At 31.4% G+C, this 21,548-nt stretch overlaps 2 protein-coding genes and 1 long non-coding RNA gene across 3 annotated transcripts; 1 reads left to right on the plus strand and 2 right to left on the minus strand.

Moving 5' to 3' along the window:
• Positions 1-4,806: 4,806 nt before the first annotated feature.
• On the plus strand, positions 4,807-5,753 carry LOC120071595. Its single transcript, XR_005480294.1, has 4 exons — positions 4,807-4,945; positions 5,221-5,324; positions 5,422-5,544; positions 5,624-5,753. It is a non-coding gene; the product is annotated as an uncharacterized LOC120071595 (long non-coding RNA).
• LOC120071594 (probable sulfate transporter 3.5) lies at positions 4,935-8,186 on the minus strand. Its single transcript, XM_039023941.1, has 12 exons — positions 7,721-8,186; positions 7,429-7,636; positions 7,061-7,232; positions 6,918-6,983; positions 6,674-6,787; positions 6,475-6,591; positions 6,273-6,399; positions 5,872-6,158; positions 5,587-5,777; positions 5,409-5,485; positions 5,255-5,331; positions 4,935-5,172 (listed from the first exon to the last, which is right to left on the minus strand). Exons 1-12 carry the CDS (start codon positions 8,031-8,033, stop codon positions 4,975-4,977), a joined length of 1,947 nt encoding a protein of 648 aa, XP_038879869.1. The 5' UTR covers positions 8,034-8,186; the 3' UTR covers positions 4,935-4,974.
• An 8,463-nt stretch (positions 8,187-16,649) lies between these two features.
• Positions 16,650-17,621, minus strand: LOC120072021. The gene is made up of 3 exons (XM_039024443.1): positions 17,481-17,621; positions 17,140-17,332; positions 16,650-16,855 (listed from the first exon to the last, which is right to left on the minus strand). Exons 1-3 carry the CDS (start codon positions 17,619-17,621, stop codon positions 16,650-16,652), a joined length of 540 nt encoding a protein of 179 aa, XP_038880371.1.
• Between the last annotated feature and the right edge of the window lie 3,927 nt (positions 17,622-21,548).

Raw genomic sequence — 21,548 nt, forward strand, 5'->3', positions numbered from 1 at the left:
TAGTTTATGGTTAGATCATAGACAAATTGTTCATTAAAGGAATCAGTAGTACTTAAGGAAATGAGGTAATTACAGGGGTAAGACGAACATATAGCCCAGCTGTAATTATGAACAACTCATGAAAGATTGACTTACTTATATTGATTATATCCATGGATACAACTTGTCTTACAATGCATAAGAGTTCAACTATGGGTCTATAATTATTTGCCCTCTAGTTAATGAATGAATGTTAATTTAATTAAATAGTTTAATTAATTAATCTTGGATTATTGGAGCTTATAATCTATATGTCCATACGGTCCCCTTGCTAGCTCACCACAAACCAACAAGGACTAACTATGTTGAAAGAAAATTTGAAATGTTCAAATTTATGAGGGAAAATACTAATTGTATTTAATACAATTAATTACATAGTTTATTATAAAGTTTATTTAAATGAGATTCAAAATTATAAATTTATAATATGAAGAATTAATTTATTTGAATATAATTTAAATAATTAATTATTTATTTGTATGAAATCCATATAATTATTTAGATGTGATCCATAAATAGGTTATTTAATTTAAATAATATTTGAATTAGATAATTGGAGGAAACATAATTAATTAATTTGAATTGGATTTAAATAACTAATTATCTAATTTGGATGAGATTTAAATTAAAGATTCCACAGGAGATAAATATTTAAATATGATTTAAATATTTTAAACCATTTAATATGAGATATTATTTGAGTAGATATTTATTAATATTGGATATTATTAAATATTTAATTGATATGCAAAAGAGTTATCCCAATAGGATTAAGAGTAGGACCCTTGGGAGCCCTCATAGAATATACTGTCTTTACAAGAATAATCTCTAAGATTACTCTAAAACTCTCCCTCTAGAAATTCTTCCAATTTTCTTGGAAAAATTCTAAGAAAATTCTTCTTCCATATTCCATTTATTCTTTCAAGAAGCGGTTCCTACAAGCTGAATCCTTGCAAGAGTCATAGCATGAAAGATCTCGTGGAATTAGAAGAATTTCAAGGAGACTATCGGTTAGAGGAAGAGTTTTTTACTACCTTTATGGATCGAAAAAGGTAAGTCGCTTAACATTTTCTTAATTATTTATATTTTTAATTGTTTTGAGAATCGAAAAGCTGATCATGCACTTCCATCAGGATTCAATTCCCTTTAGCTGGAAATTGATATCAACATCTCGAATCCAAGAGAAGAAGGAAAGAAGAAGATCCAATAGAAATATGAGATGAACTTAAAGAAGCCATGAAAAAGAGGTATGTTCCAAAACATTATGAAAGAGATTTGAAAACTAAATTACAAGCTTTGAGGCAGGGAACAAAAAGTTTGGTTGAATATTATCAAGAGATGGAAATTAGATGGAAAGAGCAAAAATTTGAGAAGGTAAGGGAGACACCATGTCTAGATTCTTTGGAGGTTTGAATCGAGAAATTGCTCATCTGGTTGATAGAATTCCACAACCTTACTTGAAGATATGTATCATAATGCAATCAAAATTGAAAATCAATTGAGAGAAGCAAAGGAGCATTCCAAGAGGTATGCTTCTTATTACCTTTTCAAATTCTAATGCTTGGAACAAGGATGATTTTGTGAATAGGGGTGAACCAAAAGGGAACTACGTGGCTACCAAAAGAGTGGAGATCGAGAGCTCCAATTCTAAAAAGAATGAAGCTTCAAAGGAGGTAAAGGAGAAGTCTGGTTCTATTCAATGTTGGAAGTGCAAGGGGTTTGGACACATGAGCATGATGCACAACTTGAGTAAGAATCTTCAACACATGATGATGAATACATTGAATAAGGTAACTTCATATCCTTAATTGCAAGAAGAATACTTAATGTGAAAATCAAGGAAGAGAAAGTTGAAGATCAAAGGGAGAATTTGTTTCATACAAGATGCTTAATTGAAGGAACTCCATGTAGTTTAGTGATTGATAGTGGAAGTTGCACCAATGTGGTAAGTAGTTTTCTTGGTAAAAGACTTCAACTTACTGTTTGTCCACATCCCAAACTATACAAACTTCAATGGTTGACAAATAAAGGAGAACTAAAGGAACACCCAAGTACTTATTTTTATTTTTATTTTTTACTTTGGAAAGATACAAGAATGAAGTTCTTTGTGATGTAGTACCTATGCATGTGGGTGATATGCTATTAGGTCGTCCTTGACAATATGATAGAAAGGTCATATATGATGGAATGTTAAACAAGTATACATTTACTTTAAAGGGGAAAAAGTTTACTTTTATTACATTTTCTCCATATGCAGTACAATATGATCAACTAAAATTTAAAAAATAATAATAATTTGAAGATCAAGAGAGGAGAGAAAAAAGTAAGTTCAAAGAGAGATACAAGAGTGAAAAAAAAAAAAAGAGAGAAAATGATGGGTAAAAGGTGAGTGAAAATCAAAAGAGAGAAATAGTGATTCATAGAAAAAAAAAAAAAAAGAAAGAAAGAATGTGAGTTTGGTTATGAGAGAGAAAAAAAAAAAAAAAAAAAAGAGGAAATGTGTATTTTGTACTTATGTGCAAAAATACGTGCTTAGTGATTAAATCGAGTTCTAATGATGTTTTTCCTTGTACTATTTTTACTAGTGATGTTGTTTCTAAAGAAGAAGACATCAACATTTTTCACGAAGAAGTAAAAGAAAGTATTGAAAAGAAAAATCACAAGTTAGTCATTCACAAGAATAAAAACAGAAAGATATTGATTTTTATATGTGGTGATCGGTCTGGGTTCATCTATAAAAGGAAAGTTTTCTAGATCAAAGGAAATCTAAATTACAACCAAGAAGAGATGGTCCCTTTCAAGTTATAGAGCGGATCAATAACAATGGCTGCAAACTAGATATTCGAGATGATTACAACATAAGTTCAACTTTTAATGCGGCTGATTTGACTCCTTTTGATGTAGGGAATGAAGACCTTGATTTGAGGAAAAATCCTTTTAAAGAAAGGTAGGATAATGTGAATTCAATCATTGAACCATTGCATGTACCCAAAGGAGCAATTACAAGAAGCAAGACAAAGAAAATTCAAAAGGCTAGGATAATGTGAATTCAATCATTGAACCATTGCATGTACCCAAAGGAGCAATTACAAGAAGCAAGACAAAGAAAATTCAAAAGGCTTTCACACTACATCTTCAAAAGCTAACAAATTCACCAGAAGCGACAAATAATTTCAAGCCCAAATTTTTATAGAATATTAATTCAATGAGTCAAGAAGAGAATGACATAAAGATGACATGAAAATGTCTTATAGTTTCGAAGATGGCATAGAAGTCAAAAAAGGTGTGCAGAATTTGTGAAGAAATGTTGTCAAGTGTGCAGTGCATGAGAAAACGTGATGTCAAACCTTGTCAAACGTGAAAGTCAATCTTGCTGCCTTCTAAAGGAGTTATTTAAGGCAATTTGAAGAGCTTCTACATTTTTAATTTTGCATTTTGAATAATGAATTAGTATGCAATTAAGTTTTAAGTTCCTAGGTTTTATTTTCTACATTTTGCAATTATTGTACTAGAGTGCCTTTTGAGTTCTTGGTCCATGCATGACTTTTTGGCCTATAAAATGGTTTGTAATTCGCATCAAAACTCATATTATCAATATTAAAAAGCTTGTGCTTATTCAACCCCTTTGTTGTTCTCTTTTCTTTCAAATCTTGTTTTAGATTTGATGTTTAAATTGATTCATTGGATTAGTCTTGATAAATTTTAGAGTGAGTTATCTTAGGATCTAAGAGAGACCATCATAGATTATAAGTTTGATATAAGTTAGCTTTTTTTGTGAGTATTTGCAAAGATCCTAGAAGGACTTCTAGCTTTGTATCCGAGGAACATTGAGGGTACTTATCATATCATTAATTACATTATCTCTCATCAATAAATTTTTTAAATATTTAATTTTTTATTTATGAATATCAATTTGGAGTTTTAACCCTTTTTTTTTTAATTTCTTAATTTTGATTGATATTCATTTAATGCACAATATTCCAAAATAATATTTCTTCATTTGAAGTGATTTTATTTACTTTCTTTCATATTCCTAGTTGAAATGAGATCACTTGTCCATTGAAATATCAAGTATATGTCGAATATACCTATAATATACCGAAAAATGTAAAATATACCTCGTATATAACATGATTTATTTTCAAGTGTTTTTCATCCCATAGTGTTGAGCAATATTGGCGGGCATTCAATGTTCGTAGCATCATGATGCTAGCTTGTTTTGAGCTTTTAGGTTTTTAGCATCGTGTAGCTATTTTGTACTATTGACCCTAGATATCTCATGCCAATGACCCGTGCTCATTTTTTTCCCCTTCTTTCCATCATTTTTCGCTGTTTCTTTCTTTTAAATGATTTTGATGATCGGTCATCGTTGATTTAGTTGGACTGATCAACTGACAGGTTATGCAAACTCACAAAACTAACATTGACCAAATGCTTCCCAAGACCAACATACCCCAAAAAAAATCAAAAGTATGAGAAATAAATAATTAAATATTTCTTTTTATGATTAAATTAGATTTAATTGTTGCTACATGAACAATTGTCTAGTTTAGTTTGGATATACATGGATTAAAAAAAATCAAAGAAATAATTGAAACGCTAGATTAAAGCTTGGGTTCATCATGATGTGTATACATTGTTATGAACTAATCAAACCCTTTGGAAAGTAACGACGAAAAAGTAATGAAGATTGATTGAAGGAATAAGACTGAATTTCTCATTATAAATACAATCATATATTTGGAGTTTATGGAAAACTGGAAAATACGAAAAGGACTTCCTTAACAGTAAATCCCAAACCGAGAGCTCAAAGAAGACGAAGCTCATTGATAAACACATGAATTACATATTTGTTACATAAACCGTATTGCAGATTGAAATTCCTCTCCATCTGCAAAAGTAATAGGTACCCAAATCCTACTGGAGCTTTTCATTTTATACTCGCTGCTCCATTGTCGTCACGTCCGAACTTTGAGAACTTGTTGCTGTTTGCTTTAATTTCGGAATCAAATCTCTGCACCTTTCCACTCCCTCGTCTACTGATAAATAGATGTTCTCTTTCCCGATCGTATCTGTGAATTCCGAAGCTATCATCTTCTCCATCACTACAATTCTTGGGTTTACAATTCCCATCTGTTCATCATCGAATGTGAGATTGCCTCATTTTCTTTTTTATTACAGGGCAAAATGGATTGGTGGGGCAGTGCGAAATTACCTGGATTCCGTTTGCTTGTAGTGATCTACGGATTTCTACTAGAGTTTCAATCCCTGTCATGTCGATTGAGGTAACTCCTATACAAACAAACAAACAAACTCAGTAATTGGTCAAATATTCAGATTTGGAAGTAAGGATTAATGTAACTTATTACCGCTCAACTCTAGGAGTACATGTTCGACGGATCCACATTCGGAATCGGACTGCTCATCACGAACCCATCTGAAAATCCTATTAAAAAAAAAAACCCCAAGGATCGGAGTGGTTAATCAAAGTCATCATGTTTGCAGGTAAACTGTTTGATGAAATGTGCCAACGAACTTTTACATTACCTGTCTCTGATGTAGTTGCAATTCGCATAATAAACAGGGGAACCAAGTTGAATAACCATAATTCCATGGACTCTAGTTGCATTAGGATATTGTTCGACGTCTCTGTACAAACTGGAGTTTGGTATTTTCCCGAGCTTGCAAGTAGCTGGTCTAGCCATGTAAAGAAGAGCTCTCAGCAAAGCAAGTCCCACCTGATAAAATAGAAAAACAAATCATAACATATAAGGAAAAAGATGGGGTTTCAAACACTCCCTTGTTAATGTTATATGAGAGAAATTCACTGACCGAAAGCATGATGCCAACATCCATGCTTAAGAAAGCAACACCCAAGAAAGCTGCCATACAAATGCAGAAATCGAATTTGTCAACTTTGAGAAGATGATACATTTCCTCATATTTGATGAGACCCAACATGGCGGACATGATAATGGCGGAAAGCGCTACAAGTGGTGTGTAGCTAAAGAGAGGAGCTAGAAAAAGGAGGGTGAGCGCCATGCAGATTGCCATAACTATGTTTGACATTGGTGTTCTACAACCAGCATTATAATTCACTGCAGTCTTTGAGAATGGCCCTGAAAATTAAGAAGAAACAAGAAACAAAGGTCATTTGATTTAAACAAAGGTCATTATAATTCACTGCAGTCTTTGAGGGTGAGCGCCATGCAGATTGCCATAACTCATATTACCTGTGGTTAAGTAGCAGGAAGTGAAAGATCCCACTATGTTCATTAAACCAAAGGCTATCATTTCCTTATTTCCATCAATTTGTTCATTTTTCATTATTGCAAAGCTCCGACCAATTGCTATTCCTTCCTGTGAGATGATTAGGCCATGAGATAATGAAGCTCAGAGAAGATGAAATGAAAGAAAGGAGGTGAAAGGACATACAGCCAAAGCGATAAGACCAGTGATCAAGCCAGCTTGTACTACAGCTGATAGATATTTGGAATCAAAGTTCAAGAAGTGAATAGAAAGAGGGTTTATTCCTTTGCTCAAGTGACCCACCTGTGTAGTGAAATCAAGTCAAATAATATGAGGAATTAAGCAGAGACGAAGATCATACACAGAAAAGAAGAAATGATCATACAGTTAAGATTCCATTCTGACTTCCTTTGATGAAATACGCAAACACACAGCCTATTATGACTGTCACCATGGGAGCCATTGCTGACACCCAAAATAGCTTCGGGTTTCTGTTTCTCTGTTTAACAAAAAAAAAATTAAAAATTAAAAATTAAAAATAAATAAAAATAAATAAAAATAAAAATAAAACCATTTTCATTTCGACGTTAGAGAAGAGAGAAAGATAGAGATTGAGAAAGATTACTTACCAGGTACCTTGTAAACTGGAGGAATACAAGGAAAACGACCCCCACCACAGCACTTTGCCATCTCCACTGCAACCAAAAACAAATCAAATTAACAATAAAGATTGTGACGTCTCTCTATCTAAAAGGATAAAAGAACAACAAACCTCTTTTCTAAGAGAGAAAACGGCATGAAGTACAGAATAAACGTCGGTTTTAGAAGTGAAACGAGTGAGTCCAAATATGCCTTTCAGTTGTTGAAGGCAAATGATCACAGCCGTTCCTCCCATGAACCCAAGGATTGTCGAGTGCGATAAGAAATCCACCAAAATTCCCAATCTGCCAATCAATAAACCAAATTAAACAGCAGATTGGTAAATTGTAAAAACATGAGCTGGTAGTTGTAATTACCACCATCAAACTTTTAATTATAAAAGATCGAGCCCATTATAGAAAAATTGAGCATGGTTGATGTTTGTAAAAGTTTGAGAGCTTAATGGTTGTGTTTTTTTTAATGGCTCGTGTCGGGTCGTACCTTAGAAAGCCTAAGGCGCTCTGCATGATGCCAGTGATAAAAGTGGCGGTGAAAACCAAGTGGAGATACAATGTGGGTTCTTCTTCCGGCGAAGCAACTCCTCCAATGATTTCCGATATCAGCAACGAACACGCCGCCACCGTTCCCACCGCCAGATGGTTTGAGCTTCCAAACACCGCGTATATAAGTGGCGGAACGAAGCTCGAATCTGGAATCGCCACACGGTAAACCATATATAAATTAATAAATTAAAATATATGAAAATTAGGGAGGAAAAAAAATAGGGACTGACAAAGGCCAACGATGGGAGGGATAACACCGAGTTTAGCATAGCTAATGCCTTGAGGAATAGCAAGGCTGGTAATGGTAATACCAGCAAGTAAATCATATTTAAACATATTCAAATTGTATTTAGGAAGCCATTCCAATATGGGAATGAAATATTGGAACCCCTTTTTCACTCTCTGCATTGGGCCTCTTTCTTCTCGAAATTGCATGAACGGATCATCAGGAAAAAACGTCTCTTTAAGATCCGATTTCAGCCTTTGCCCAAATGGCCTTGGAGCATTAAAGCTCACATTTGGAACATTTTTTAACGAACCCATTACACCAATTAACTCAAAAACAGAGAAAATTTGATCAGAAAAAGAACTGAAGTGAAGGGATTGAATGAAGTGAGTTATTATATAGAGAAGAGAGGATGTGTTTGTTAGTGGAGAATGATATGAGGATGAGAAGGAGATGATGGTAAAATAATAAAGGATAAGATAAATATGAAACTAATCCCAAATCACTTTGTGGGGTAAGTGAATCACAGCTATTAAAAACTGTTTATATTCAAATTGGGGAACAGATGGTAAAAAAAGTTCTGGCTTTATCCGAAAACTTGGTTTGAGTAGCTAAGACCGTTTTGTGACAGTGCGTTAATGTTCTGAAATTAGTTTTCTAATCTGGGAAAATTCATAATTCATAAAGTTAATTTGTGGTTATTCATAACGTTCGAATTAGAGGGTGGAATTAAAACTAAAATAAAGGCCACATGAACTAGTTATGCACGCTAAAACCACTAAACTAACTGACATTGTTCTTTCACAGAGTTGGGTTTTAATTAATAATCCTTGTGATTAATAGTAACGTTGCCTTTTGTCTAAACTTACTAATACAAAATGAAAGCATGATAGGGTTAAGTAAGGTTAAAAAAAAACATCTTTTGAAGTAATGAATTAGTTCTTGAATAAAAATAAATAAAAGACTTTGAAATTTTGCTCAAAACACACGTGTATTGATAAATCTTCAAATTCTAAAAGCTTGTTTTTGGGAGTTTTGTCTTAAAAACTACTTACTGAAAGAATAATATTTGTATTTTGTTGTTTTAATGGATTCTTTTTTATATATTTTTTTTCTTTTTTGAGAGAGATTCTCTTTGATAATTTCTAAAATGTTGTAATGACTTGAGTCTTCGAGTACTCTGACATGGGTCGTTACAACTAAATACTCATTTTCATTAAACATTTTGATCGACATAACGTGAAAACATAAATGACCAATTTAAACTGAAATGTTAATTTAATAATAAAATCCAATAATCAACACGTTTAGTTGGTATCCCAAAAAAAATATTTAAAAAAAAAAACAATATCCCAAAACCAAAACAATAAAACAAATCATCTGTCAACAAACTCAAATAAAACAAAAATAAAACATCTAAATTAGTAAATAAAAACAAAACATGAATTGTGCGAAAACGTTTTCTATTGTCCCCGTATGGCTCTATCATGGGTCCCTTCTGTCCCTCACCGGTCTATTCCGGTTGTTGACTGGAAAATTTAAGGGATGAAATGGTGAGTATAACAATACTTAGTAAGTGACCCACTACTTACGCCTGCTATGTTACCTGTTAACTAGGTTTTATAGGCATCGGTGTACATCCATATCAGTCGTAAACATGAACCTGAAGTAACATGCATCAGTCATAGTGTGTAACCCGAAGGTCCACAAATCAGTCATAATGTGCACTTATACAGTCAAATGTGTACCTTGCCCATATAAGAAAAACTAACCAGAACCCTATAATTTAACATGCATCAGTTTGCATATAACTCCTTTGTTATATGTATAGTCGTTTATCTTAGGGTAAAACTACCAGCATATTCTCAGACAACTTTTCATATCATCTTCGTGAAAACAGTCCATATAGTCAATATCATTAAATCATGCAGTTCACTCAGTTAAAAATTAACAATCCTTCAACGTAGGGTAATCAGTCCATTCAGTCTAAAATATAAAGTCCAAGCAATCTAGTGTAACCAATCCATTTAATCTAAAATATACCGTCCAAATAGTGGGACGACTGGTTCGAAGGCAAACTAGTAGAAAGACATTTACCTCATTATCCAATCTCAATTAACTTTTATCCAAGTAACCAATCGCCTTTAAACCTTTAGAAATCTTGAATCAAGTCTATAAAAAGAAACAAATCAAAATTTACATTTAAGACCTAAATACAAATATAAATTTGTCCCAATTGTCTCCAAACAACTTACCTAAAGTGCACCTAAGAAAAACAACTAAAAAGAAAATAGATTTTATGTCAGATTTTATTTTAACCATTTTTAGATTTATTATTTAAGGATATCTATTTAAAAGTTGTTCATTGTAATTTATGAATTTAATTATCTTACTTTTTTAAAAAAATAAATATAGGATCAACAATAACAATAATATTAAATTAAAAAACTTTAAAAAAATTTGTAATTTTTATAAATTTAATATATTTTCAAATTTTCTTTTCAATTTCTTTTATCCATTTTGATATGGTAAAAGAACTTTCTATTTCCATTTTTTTCTCTAAAAACATACATTTATATCTCTCACCTTAAAGACAAAAATTCTACCCTAGCATTTGATCCATTTATAAAGAGCAGTTCGTATTTTAGTAATTTACGGCCTACAATGGACATATTTTTTAATATTTGAAATTTTAGATGTTAGACATCTATGTTTTGCAATAAAGTTTTTATAAAGTTGTATGAAAATATTAAAGTTCCGTTTGGTAACTTTTTTCTTAAACTGTAGATATGGCAAACAAATCCAACTTTTAATTTCCATTTAATATTGCCCTTTTTAACATTTGAATCTTCTCTCATGTATATCTTCAATTTTTAAACTTATTTCTTCTTTCTCAATCATCAATTTTTCTTCCCTCTTTAACATGATCATGATACATTCATCATGTATGTATTTTGTTGCAATTTTATTTATGTCAAATTTTCATCTTCACAATGTATTGTATTTTATTTTTGTTTGATTTCTTTTTTAAATTTTTTTTTCGATTATAGGAGATCTTTGATTTAGTTGTTTTTTTTTTATTTAGGTTTTGGCGAATTGATCTATTTTCTAATTTTAAATCAAGTCTCAAACAACAAATGACATATCAAGTATATCGATAATAAATCTAACAACAATCGACATTCAATCAGTAACATATTTTGAAGTAAAAATTGCATGTTTCATTTTATATAACACGACTATAGTAGACACCAATGTGTAACTACTTGAAATAAGACAAGAGTGTATTAGTAGATATCTATTAACAATCAACATTTCAATTGTATTGACAATATATCTAACAATAATCAACTTTCAATTAGCACATTAGTTATTTTAAAGTAAACTATATGTTTCATCTTATAAACATAATATTCAAGTGTATCGACGATACATAAGATATATGATATGAGTATATTAGATATCAAATAGTAAATATTTTGAATAAGACATAAGTCAATTAACATTCAAGATGTATCAGCAGCATATTTAATAACAATAATCATTAAATCACTAACTTATTTAGAAGTAAAACATACATGTTTCGTTTTATAAACATGATATTTGAAGTATATCAAAAGTATATCAAATATAAGTCGAGTATATAAGACATCAATCGATAATGGATTAATTCAATTCATGTATCAAATAGCAATAAAGAGTATAATTTATCTACTAGTTAAATATTGAAGATAATTTTTCTTTAGACAGAAAAAAGTAATAATAAAAGATGAATAATTATACCTTATATTAATGATCAATGTCCTTACATGTTAGATAAAATTTTAAAAAGAAGATACATTAAAAAATCATTTTAGGGACGTGGAGAGGATAGAATGTAAAAAACTGACTATGTTTTTCTTTTTCTTTTTACTTTTTTGTTAATGTAAATCCAAATAACTTAAAAATAGTATACTAACTTCTAAGATGCTTTGTCATTTGTCCAAGTATACGACAGCTTGGAATGCTCGACTATTTTCAGATTACCACGAACCAAAAACAAGAATTTTGTTGACAAAATATACTATAAAATTTTGTTATACAAATCTAGGAATCTTAGTATGACTTTATTGTTTTTATATACAATGAATCATAACATATCTATTGATAATTTCAGGATTATGATTGAAATGACAATGTTTAACTTATTTTTGTAAGATGAGAATTGACTATTGGTATTTTTAGGAACTTTGAGTTTTTTTCTAAAATAAATTCTAATTCCATTTAAAATCTTGCGATTCAAAAATTAATTTATTTAAATATATAGTTTAGAGGTTAAATATTTAGGTTTTTTTTACATTTTTTTTGTTGTATTTTATAAAATAAAATAAATTAAAACAAATTATTAAAAGCATGTTTGGAATTATGTTTTCGAGGTTTGAGATTCGATTCTCCTACATTATATTAAAAAAATAGGTTTTTTTTTTTTTTTGGTCGAGGTAGAAATCGAACATCCAATTCTTAAGAAGAAAATCATACTCATTATAATTGAGTTGAAGTTTAAGTTTTAGTGATTTTTTTTTTTAATTCTTCTCTCCCCATTTTGAATGATTTAAAATTTGGATTGATCTCGAATGAGTTTTGTTATTTGTTAAAATATTCCTAGACTAAATAATCTTTTATAGAATTTCACTCCTAGAATTTCAAACCATTCAATCTTTGGAGGTGTTAGTACTTCCCATTATAACTTAAATTTATTTTAATATATATTCTGTTCTTGGTTTTTGTTTACTCTTTAATTATATTATTTTTAAAATATTTTTATTTGAATCACGTTATAAGTAGTTAATAATCCTAATCAACGGTGTATCGAGAGAAAAATAATTTAACACCGGTTCTTTTTCTTCCAAGTTTTGGATTTAAAAATTGTTCTAATAAGTAAATTACTACAAAAATAACCGTTTGATTTTTAGTTTTTCTTTTAAAAATTAAGTTTACAAACACCATTTATACTTTTAAAGTTATTATTTTATTATCTACACATTTTATCATGATTTTAAAAAATTGTCAAGTTTTAAAAACTAAAAAAATAGTTTTTTTCTTTGAATTTGGCTTATGTTATTGCATTTTGATTGGCTTATTTTTTTTATAGACAAAACTTGAGCAACATTTTTTTATAACATGCCTTGTATTATGTCAACATGTTCCGTTTCGTGCATATTCTGCATGGAGATATTTTACTTATATGTTGATATGTGTCGTACAGACTTGTTGGTTTGCTTTCTTACAACAATATATCTCGTATTATGTCAAGCAACATGTTTTGTACGATGTCAAATAATTTGTTACATGACATGCATATTCTGGCCGAAGATATTTTTCTTTATCTGTTGCTATGTGCAAAACAAATTTACTAGTTTTCTTTCCTTTCCTTATAGAGAATCTCATTCCTTGAAGATCTTCTCAAGGATGAATCATATATATTGTGGTCTTATTTATTTTTTAGGGTTAGCCCATTTATTGGAAAAGTGTGTGTATTGAGAGTTTTGAGCTTAGAGATTGTCTAAGCCTCAATGTTTATGTATTGTGATTAAAAACTTTATTTTTCTTTGTCGAGGGTTTGTTCCAGCCATCAATTAGATTTGGCTCGATTGTTGTAATTATAGCAAACTACTTATGGAGTAAGTGAGAACTCGGGATGAATTTTTATTGTTGTATTGAGGGGGTATGTTGAAGATCCCAAATTAGAAAAATCAAAGTACCTCACAATATTTATAAACTAGATTGGCTACTTCTTTTATTTTCAATTAATTTTGAGATGAGACGTGATGTTATCCAATACTTTTTATATATAAAGAGATAAGTTTCAACTCGAAATATCTCAAATTAATATATTTATTAGAAGGAAAGAGAAAACTAGAGTCTACATCAAAAGTTTTTAACCTAAAGTTTTTGGCTATTTATTCTTTGAATTGATTGGTAGAGTATAATGTATATATATATTCCAAACTATCCCTAATAGGATTTTGAATCTTTTATGCTGCAAAAGTGACGTGGAATATATTCCTTAATTACACATTTAACTGCCTAAAAAGGACAAAATCAAAGAAATAAACTAAAATTAGGCATTTGATATTTTGAATTCGGCATTTGAATGGCAAACTCCTTTGAAATATTGTCAGGAAAATTCCTTTGAATTCGGCATTTGAATGGCAAACTCCTAGACTAAGGAACTTTTTTGTTCTTTTTCTTTTTCTCCTTTTTTTTTTTCATTTTTAAACTTTTTATACAATAAATAACATCAGAGAAATTGAAAAATATTTAGGTGCATTCCAGACATCACCTATCTTTATACATTACAAAAAATTTTAATTATAACTTGCCATGTGTCAAATTTTGCTTTTTCCTATTTTTGAAACATTTTAATATTTTTTTGATGTGAGTGGTGAGAAGGAACATATAAAGACGGGTGATGTCCCAGATGCACCTCAAGTATTATCCAAGAGGAATTTGAATCTCCAATCTCAAAAGAAATAATATATGTGACAAATATTATTGAGTTAGGCTGAGTTTAGTCACAAACTTTTTATTTTTTTCTTTTCCATCTTGTACTAAAAAAGGAATTTGGCAAATGTTATGGTGATTGAAAGATCAGAACAACTAATAACCGAACAGATTGGAAAAAGAGACTTTAGAAGATGGAAAGGGAATATAATAAATTTAAATGCAAAAAATGGACAAAAGGAGAATGGGGGCAAAAAGGCTTTTGAAATTTGAGTGCGTAAAGGGAAGAATATAAACTTTTTTCAACAAAATAAAGCCTCCAAAATAATTATAGGAGTTTGGTGGAGTGGAGGAAAATTTCCTTTTCAGATAATTAGTTTATTTGTTTTGGTAATATTGATATATTATTTATGAAGGAAGAAAAATTGGATTTCAGTACTTCCACCTTTAGGAAAGAGATAAATTTTTGTTAATTTTAATAATAAGATTGTTTGCCTCTAGCTACCCACCTTGTGATTTGATTTATTCCCATATTCTTAATGGAGAGTGAAATCAAATTATAAAATTACAATGATATATATCATAAAGTTTAGTTGGCATAATTGTTTTTAATGAATTTAACACAAATTTGAGTATATCTAGATTTCCAAAAGGTGATACTAGATTTGATAGAAGATTCAAATGGATTTGGAATGAAAAAGTTCAATAAAAAGAAAAAAAAAAGATGAAGATAAAAATATTTAGTAGTTGAAATTATTTTGGTTTATTTGATAACAATTTTAGTTTTTAGTTTTTTATTTAAAAAAAATTTATGTTATTTCCTTTTAATTTCTCAATTAGGATTTTCATTTTTACTTGAAAAATATTCCATTTCTAGTCCAATTCTAAAAATACAAAAATTACACTATTTATTTTTACTACTACTACTAAAAACTTTAGGAAATAATAACAAAGATATTGTTAATAATATTAACTTTTAAAAACTAAAAACTAAAAAGTGAAGGCCCGTTTTATAACCATTTCATTTTTTTTAAAATTAAGTCTATTTCCTCTTTATTTCTTACGATGATTTTCATGAACTCAGATACAATGGTTGAATCATTAGTCAAATTCCAAAAACAAAAACAACTTTTTAAAAACAATTTTTTTTTGTTTTCTAGTTTTTAGAATCTTGCATGTTTTTTAAATAATCAGTAAAAAGTTCATAACAAATGAAAAAATTTGGAGATAAAAATGGTGTCTATAGACTTAATTTTAAAAAACAAAAAAATAAAAAACCAAATAATTACATATAAGTCCGAAATAATAATTATAACAAGATTCTAAGAAAGTTTATCGAATCACTATCTACTAGGCCATACACTAAATAAGTAAGAAGATATTTTAATCGGACGTATGCAGATTTCATTCACATGATTCATTTGCCATGCAAAAAGATATTATAAAGTTACCTCTTTGACCTTTCAAGCTTTAATTTTAATTAAATTAAATGGGATTTTGGTAAACATTCCTAATGTGAATAATTTTGAGAGACTTGTTGGACTTGTCTAACATGAATGATAATGAGAGATTTTTTTGAAGGTGTAAGCGTTTGGTCATGCTTATTGGTTTTGAGAGACTTGTTGGACTTGTCTAACATGAATGATCTTGAGAGATTTTTTGATGGTGCAAGGGTTTGGTCATGCTTATTGGTTTGTTATTTATCCATTTTCCTTTTGTAATAATATACAATAAAATGTTTAGATTTTCCTTTTTTAAGTTTAACCACGAAGGTGGTGGGAATTCAAACTTGTACCTCCTAATTGAGATAATAATTAATCCTAAAATTAAGTTAGTTTCAATTTGACAATAATACGTTTAGATTTAATTAGTTTTATTATTATTAAGGCAATTCATTGGGTTTTGCGATAACCTAGTTTTCTTAAGAAACTAAAAATTCTTTTAGGAAAAGAGTAGAAATTGACAATAATGTCAACTATATAATCTTAACTATAGTACATCTTGAATACAAACTTGTCTCAAAAGATTTCATGTCAGAAACTTTATGCTTATCTCATATGGTAAGTGAGTATTCGGTATATATTGTAAATAATTTATTTCTCCAAGTCATCTTTTACAGAGAAGTAGAGGGTATACATACAATATAAATGAATTAAAAATAGGACTCTCAAAGTGCTCAACCACAACCTAAAGACTCTCTAAACATATAGACTAAGTATATATTAACACCTTCCCTCAAACTCAAGGTGGTAAAGTAGGAATTAACTTGAGTTTGTTAAGCAGGAGGAGGAAGCGCCTGAGGGACAGAGCTTTGGTGAAAATATCACCTGGTTGCTCAGTAGTAGAACAACTCGCAAAAGAACAGTTTTACTCTGAAGATGATGTCGAAAAAAATGAAAATCATTCTTGATATGCTTGGTGCGCTCATGAAAAACATCATTGTGAACAATTTAGATGGCATTACGATTGTCACAATGAAAGATAGTGGCAGACGGCTGAGGAACTCCGATATCAGCAAGCAGCCAATGAAGCCATAATAACTCTAACGTGGAATCATCCACGGCATGATATTCAGACTTTATATTGGAACGAGAGACAACACCCTGTTTCTTATTCTGCCAAGAAATAAGAGAGTCACGGAGATAGAAATAGTAACCTGATAAGACCAGGTTAATTAGAATCAGAGTAGCCAGATAAGACCAGGGATGACTGGGATGAGAATTGAAGCCATGTCCTAGAGTCTCCTTGAAATAAGGAAGAATACAAAGAACAACAATAAAATGAATGGTTCAAGGGGCAGCCATGAACTGGCTTACAATGTGAACAACATATGCAATGTCGGGATGAGTTACTATTAGATAAATAAGACTTCCAACAAGTTGATGGTAGATACTGACATCTTAAAAAGAATGCTATCAAATAGAGTCAGATGAACATTACGGTCGAATGGTGTTGGGGTTGTAGTAGAGTCAATGATCCTGGAGTGCACCAATAAGTCTGAAGCATATTTCGCTTGTGACAATGAGTAACCAACAGAGCTCATTAATACTTTAAGACCAAGAAAATAACTAAGGGATCCCAAATCTTTCATCTCAAAGTGCTCGCCAAGGTAGTGTTGTAGATCAGAAATAATCTAAGGATCATCCCCAATAATAATCATATAATCAACATACAAAAGAAGAAGAATAATACCATGATCTATTTGGTGCGTAAAGAGAGTCATGTTATGAGAGCTGGGCATAAATCTATGTTGAAAAATGGTGGAACTGAAAGTTGCAAACCAGGCCCGCGAAGCTTGCTTCAAACCATACAATGCTCGATAAAGGAGACACACTTTCTGAGATGAGGGAGAGAAAACTAGGGGTCCGCATATAGACTTCCTCAGATAAGGCCCCATTAAGGAAAGCATTGTTGACATCCATTTAAAGAAGAGGCCACTGTTTGCCTATGACAATGGCTAAGAGACTCCAAACGGATGTCATCCAGGCCACAAGTGCAAAGTTCTCTTCATAATCAATCCATATTCTTGAGAGTATCCTTTGACCACCAAACGAGCTTTATAATGTTCAATAGAACCATTAGAGCGAGTCTTGATCTTGTATACCCACCTGCAACCAATAGGTTTCTTACTAGGAGGCAAGGTAACATAGTCTTATGTGTGCATCTTGTCTAAGGCCTGAAGTTCATCATTCATAGCTTACTACCACAGAGGGTCACTATTCTCCTCATGAAAAGGGGTAAGTTCAACCAAGAAACTGATAGTGAAAAAACAATGAAAATCTCGAAGATGAGTGGGAGGTGCCCTTACCCGAGTGGAGCTTTGAACAAGAGAAGCAGAGTCAAGAGCAGGTTCAGACTCCACAAGTGAGACAAATGATAGATCAGGATCAATAGAGACAGGCACAGATTACTCAAGCTCAGTATCACGAGAAGATGAATATGAAGGAAATAGATCAACGAAACCATCAGGAAGAAAGAGATGAGGACCTGAAAGAGAAGTATGAAAGGTTGAGAAACTAGAGAATATTATATACTCTCAGAAAGTGACATGGCGAGAGATCCACAATCTTTTAGAAAGAGAATCCCAACAACGTAAACCTTTGTGCTCGATTTCATAGCCAAGAAAGCAATATAGACGCGATTCTAATTTTATATGTTCATGTAGATGGAGAAGAACAAAACATGCACAACCAAAGAACTTGAAATTAGAGTAATAAGCAGAAGTACCACATAAATGTTCAAACGAAGAGACATTGTGAAGGATAGATGAAGGAAGACAATTGATTGTGTAGACATAAGTAAGGGCAACCTCTCCTCAAAATTTTACAGGGTAGGAGGTAGATAGGAGATGAACCCGAACAAAATCCAGAATGTGGTGATGTTTACGTTCCACTCGCCCATTCTGTTGAGAGGTATATGGACAAGAGCGCTGAATAAGAGTGCCTTGTTGGGTAAGAAAAGAAAGAAGAATAGAGTCCTTATACTCTAAGGCGTTATCTGTACAAAGAGCTTTGGTTGTACGTGAAAACTGAGTGTAGACCATATTAGCAAAATCAATATATTTTTAAGACAAGGTAGACTGATGTTTAAGAAAATATATCCAGGTAAACCAAGATTAATCATCAATAAACAAAACAAAATAGTGATATCTAGTGATAGTAGAATTAGGATCATGATCCAAAATGTCAGAGTGAATTAAGTCAAAAGGTTGATCACATATAGAACTGGACTAGGAAAAGGATAATGCAGGTTGTTTAGCAAGTTTGAAATCTACACAGTCAAAAGGAATAAACTTGGAAATGCTATTCAAATTTCTAATAGAAATCAAATGACAAAGTTTGGCAGAAGAAGCATGGACCAAGATGAAGATGTCACTGACATATATCAGAGTCAGTGATAGAAGCAGAAAGAGAACAAGGAAGTAGCTGAATTGATGTAAGCTCAAATAATCTTCTCACTTTGTGACCCACACCAACTGTCTGTCTCATCTGTGGATCTTGAACTTGGCCCCTGGTAGAAGAAAAAGAAACAGTTATGCCAATATCATACAACTGTCTAACAGAGGCAAGATTAAAGGTTAGGTTTAGCACACAATAACTTTGGAAAGTTGTAGCATGAGAGTGTTTATGGATCCAACATTAGATATGGTCATACAATTACCGTCAACAGCATAGATAAGTGTTGAGGTTGTTGCTCTAAATCTCGTAGGGTCCTATAGTTTTTAAACACTTATAGGAACAAATATTTCAGTGTTTAATAATATATGATATTTGATTCACTCTGTCTATGAAATATATGATATTTTAGTTACATTAACCACAAACTAATAAACTAACATCCATGGTTATCGTTGTAACTTAAACATGTATGTGGAGACATACAGGTGGATCATGTAAGTGATAACCTAAATGGTTTGTAGTATATGGATAAGACTGGGTACCTTATCCTAGTGACACTATGAGTATGACCCGCTTTGTTGGTGTTACAAATTTTGTAAAGTGCTACAAATGATCTGATCCTGATCATTCATGTATTAGACATGTGAGCGAGGATATTCAATACAAAGGAGTTTGTATAAGACCAGACTAAGAAATGTTTAGTCTCGTTATATAACGACGTTCATAATAGACACTTTCATTTCACTTGGATGACCATAGGAAACATGACCTTAACCCTAAGTGAGTTGTGAACTCTTGCCTATGAGGGTGGTCCTTTGATTTGCATGGGTGAGAATGACCAAAATGCCGACTCAACAAGCCTACCATTTTGGGGATTCGTCTAATTGGGGAGCTGAGAACTCAGCTACATAAGATGGAATTCACTCTTTCCCTGAAACAGGGGTAAGTAGATAAATTGCTCTCTTAAGGATTGATTTTGGGTCTTGAACAATGTGGCACCACACCCCCTCTTGACCAGAGAGGAGTTTAATCATAGTGGGATTATGATCTATTATTCATTAGAGGGATCAGTGGTACTTAAGGAGTTGGATGTAACTATAGGGGCAAAATGGTAATTTGGCCCAACTGTACTTACGAGCAATTTGTGAAGAGCCATCGTACTTTTGATTGGTTATATCCAATGGACACAAAAGTATATCTGTAGTACGAAGAGTGCAGTTATCGGTCTTTAGTAGAATATCCGACAGTTAACAAATGGTAGATAATGTGATTAAATAGTTTAATCAGTTATTCATGTACCATTGGAGCTTCAAGCTACAGCTCCATGAGGTCCTCTTGGTAGCTCAATGGATTTAAGTTGAGAATCAGTTTTTGCGTTAATTTGAAATGTTCATAAGAAGGAATTTGATTATATATGATATAATTAAATTAATTGAATTATATATAATATAATTGATATACTGTATTTGATACATTAATTGTTTGATTGGAGCAATTAATATTTGAATATGATTCAAATATATTTTCTATGAATTAGATTCATAATTGTTAAGATTTAATATAAATATGATTTATATTAAATGCCATAAAATAGAGAAAAAGAACTATGATTTATATATTATATATGATGCAATATTAAAACTATAGGTTATAAATATAATATGATAAGATAGTTATCATATTTATTTATAATTTATTAATTATTTGATAATTAATCCTTTTTCTCTATAACCACCCTTTAGTGGGTAGTTATTCAGTTTTTTGTGGCATAAATTGGATATATGAAATATGATTTCATTTTATTTTCCATGAGATCTGAATTCACTATCGAGTAAAAGAAAGTCTTTTACATGATTCCTTGAGAGACTTGATCATCTACACAACAACCTTGTTCCCTTCTCGATCGTCTTCCTCCTCTAACTCAGAACTTCCCTCTAACCAAAATTAGCTAGAGCTCACCACTCCTAGATTCTGAAACCGAGAATACCAAGGTCACCAAGTGGTAGTGTCCTCTATTGGTTCAACTCCTTGCTATTTGATGTTATTCAAGGAGAGTTAGTGACTTGTTCGACGCATTCGTGAACGAGTACGATCGAGGGATTAACTCACTTCAAAGGTATAATCTCTAAACTTCTGTTCTTGTTGACCGTAAATGTAGGCGTTCAATCAAAATGGGATTTGGACAATCCACTTTCGATCAAAGGTTTTCTGTCAAAAGAGATACTTCAATGAGAGGAAGAGATTTAGCACGAGTGGGTGTAGTCAGAAGGCAAAAACCAGAAGTCATATGATTGCAACAAGTGAAAGCAAGAAGCTATCGATTACCTGGAGAAACCACAAGAGCGGAGGAATTAGACAAAATCACCTGTTGAAGCAAGTCTTGCAAATATTGCATATGAAAATTAGACGGGGAAGGTTTAAAATCAGTAGAGGTGGCGGTAACAAAAACAG

The sequence above is a fragment of the Benincasa hispida genome, chromosome 2, assembly GCF_009727055.1.
Source record: "Benincasa hispida cultivar B227 chromosome 2, ASM972705v1, whole genome shotgun sequence".
In the NCBI taxonomy this organism is placed as follows: Eukaryota; Viridiplantae; Streptophyta; class Magnoliopsida; order Cucurbitales; family Cucurbitaceae; genus Benincasa; species Benincasa hispida.

Bases quoted from the DNA above. Each gene is read 5' to 3' on its own strand.
- LOC120071594 (XM_039023941.1), bottom strand. From the start codon at position 8,033: ATGGGTTCGTTAAAAAATGTTCCAAATGTGAGCTTTAATGCTCCAAGG. The intron at 7,637-7,720 runs GTCAGTCCCTAT...TGGCGATTCCAG, and splicing joins CCCTCCCATCGTTGGCCTTT to ATTCGAGCTTCGTTCCGCCA. The intron at 5,778-5,871 runs GTCAGTGAATTT...CTATTTTATCAG, and splicing joins ATGTTGGCATCATGCTTTCG to GTGGGACTTGCTTTGCTGAG.
- LOC120072021 (XM_039024443.1), bottom strand. From the start codon at position 17,621: ATGGATGTCAACAATGCTTTCCTTAATGGGGCCTTATCTGAGGAAGTC. The intron at 17,333-17,480 runs GTTTGCAACTTT...GATGATCCTTAG, and splicing joins AAGCAAGCTTCGCGGGCCTG to ATTATTTCTGATCTACAACA. The intron at 16,856-17,139 runs GTAATGTTCATC...TGGTCTTATCAG, and splicing joins AACCCCAACACCATTCGACC to GTTACTATTTCTATCTCCGT.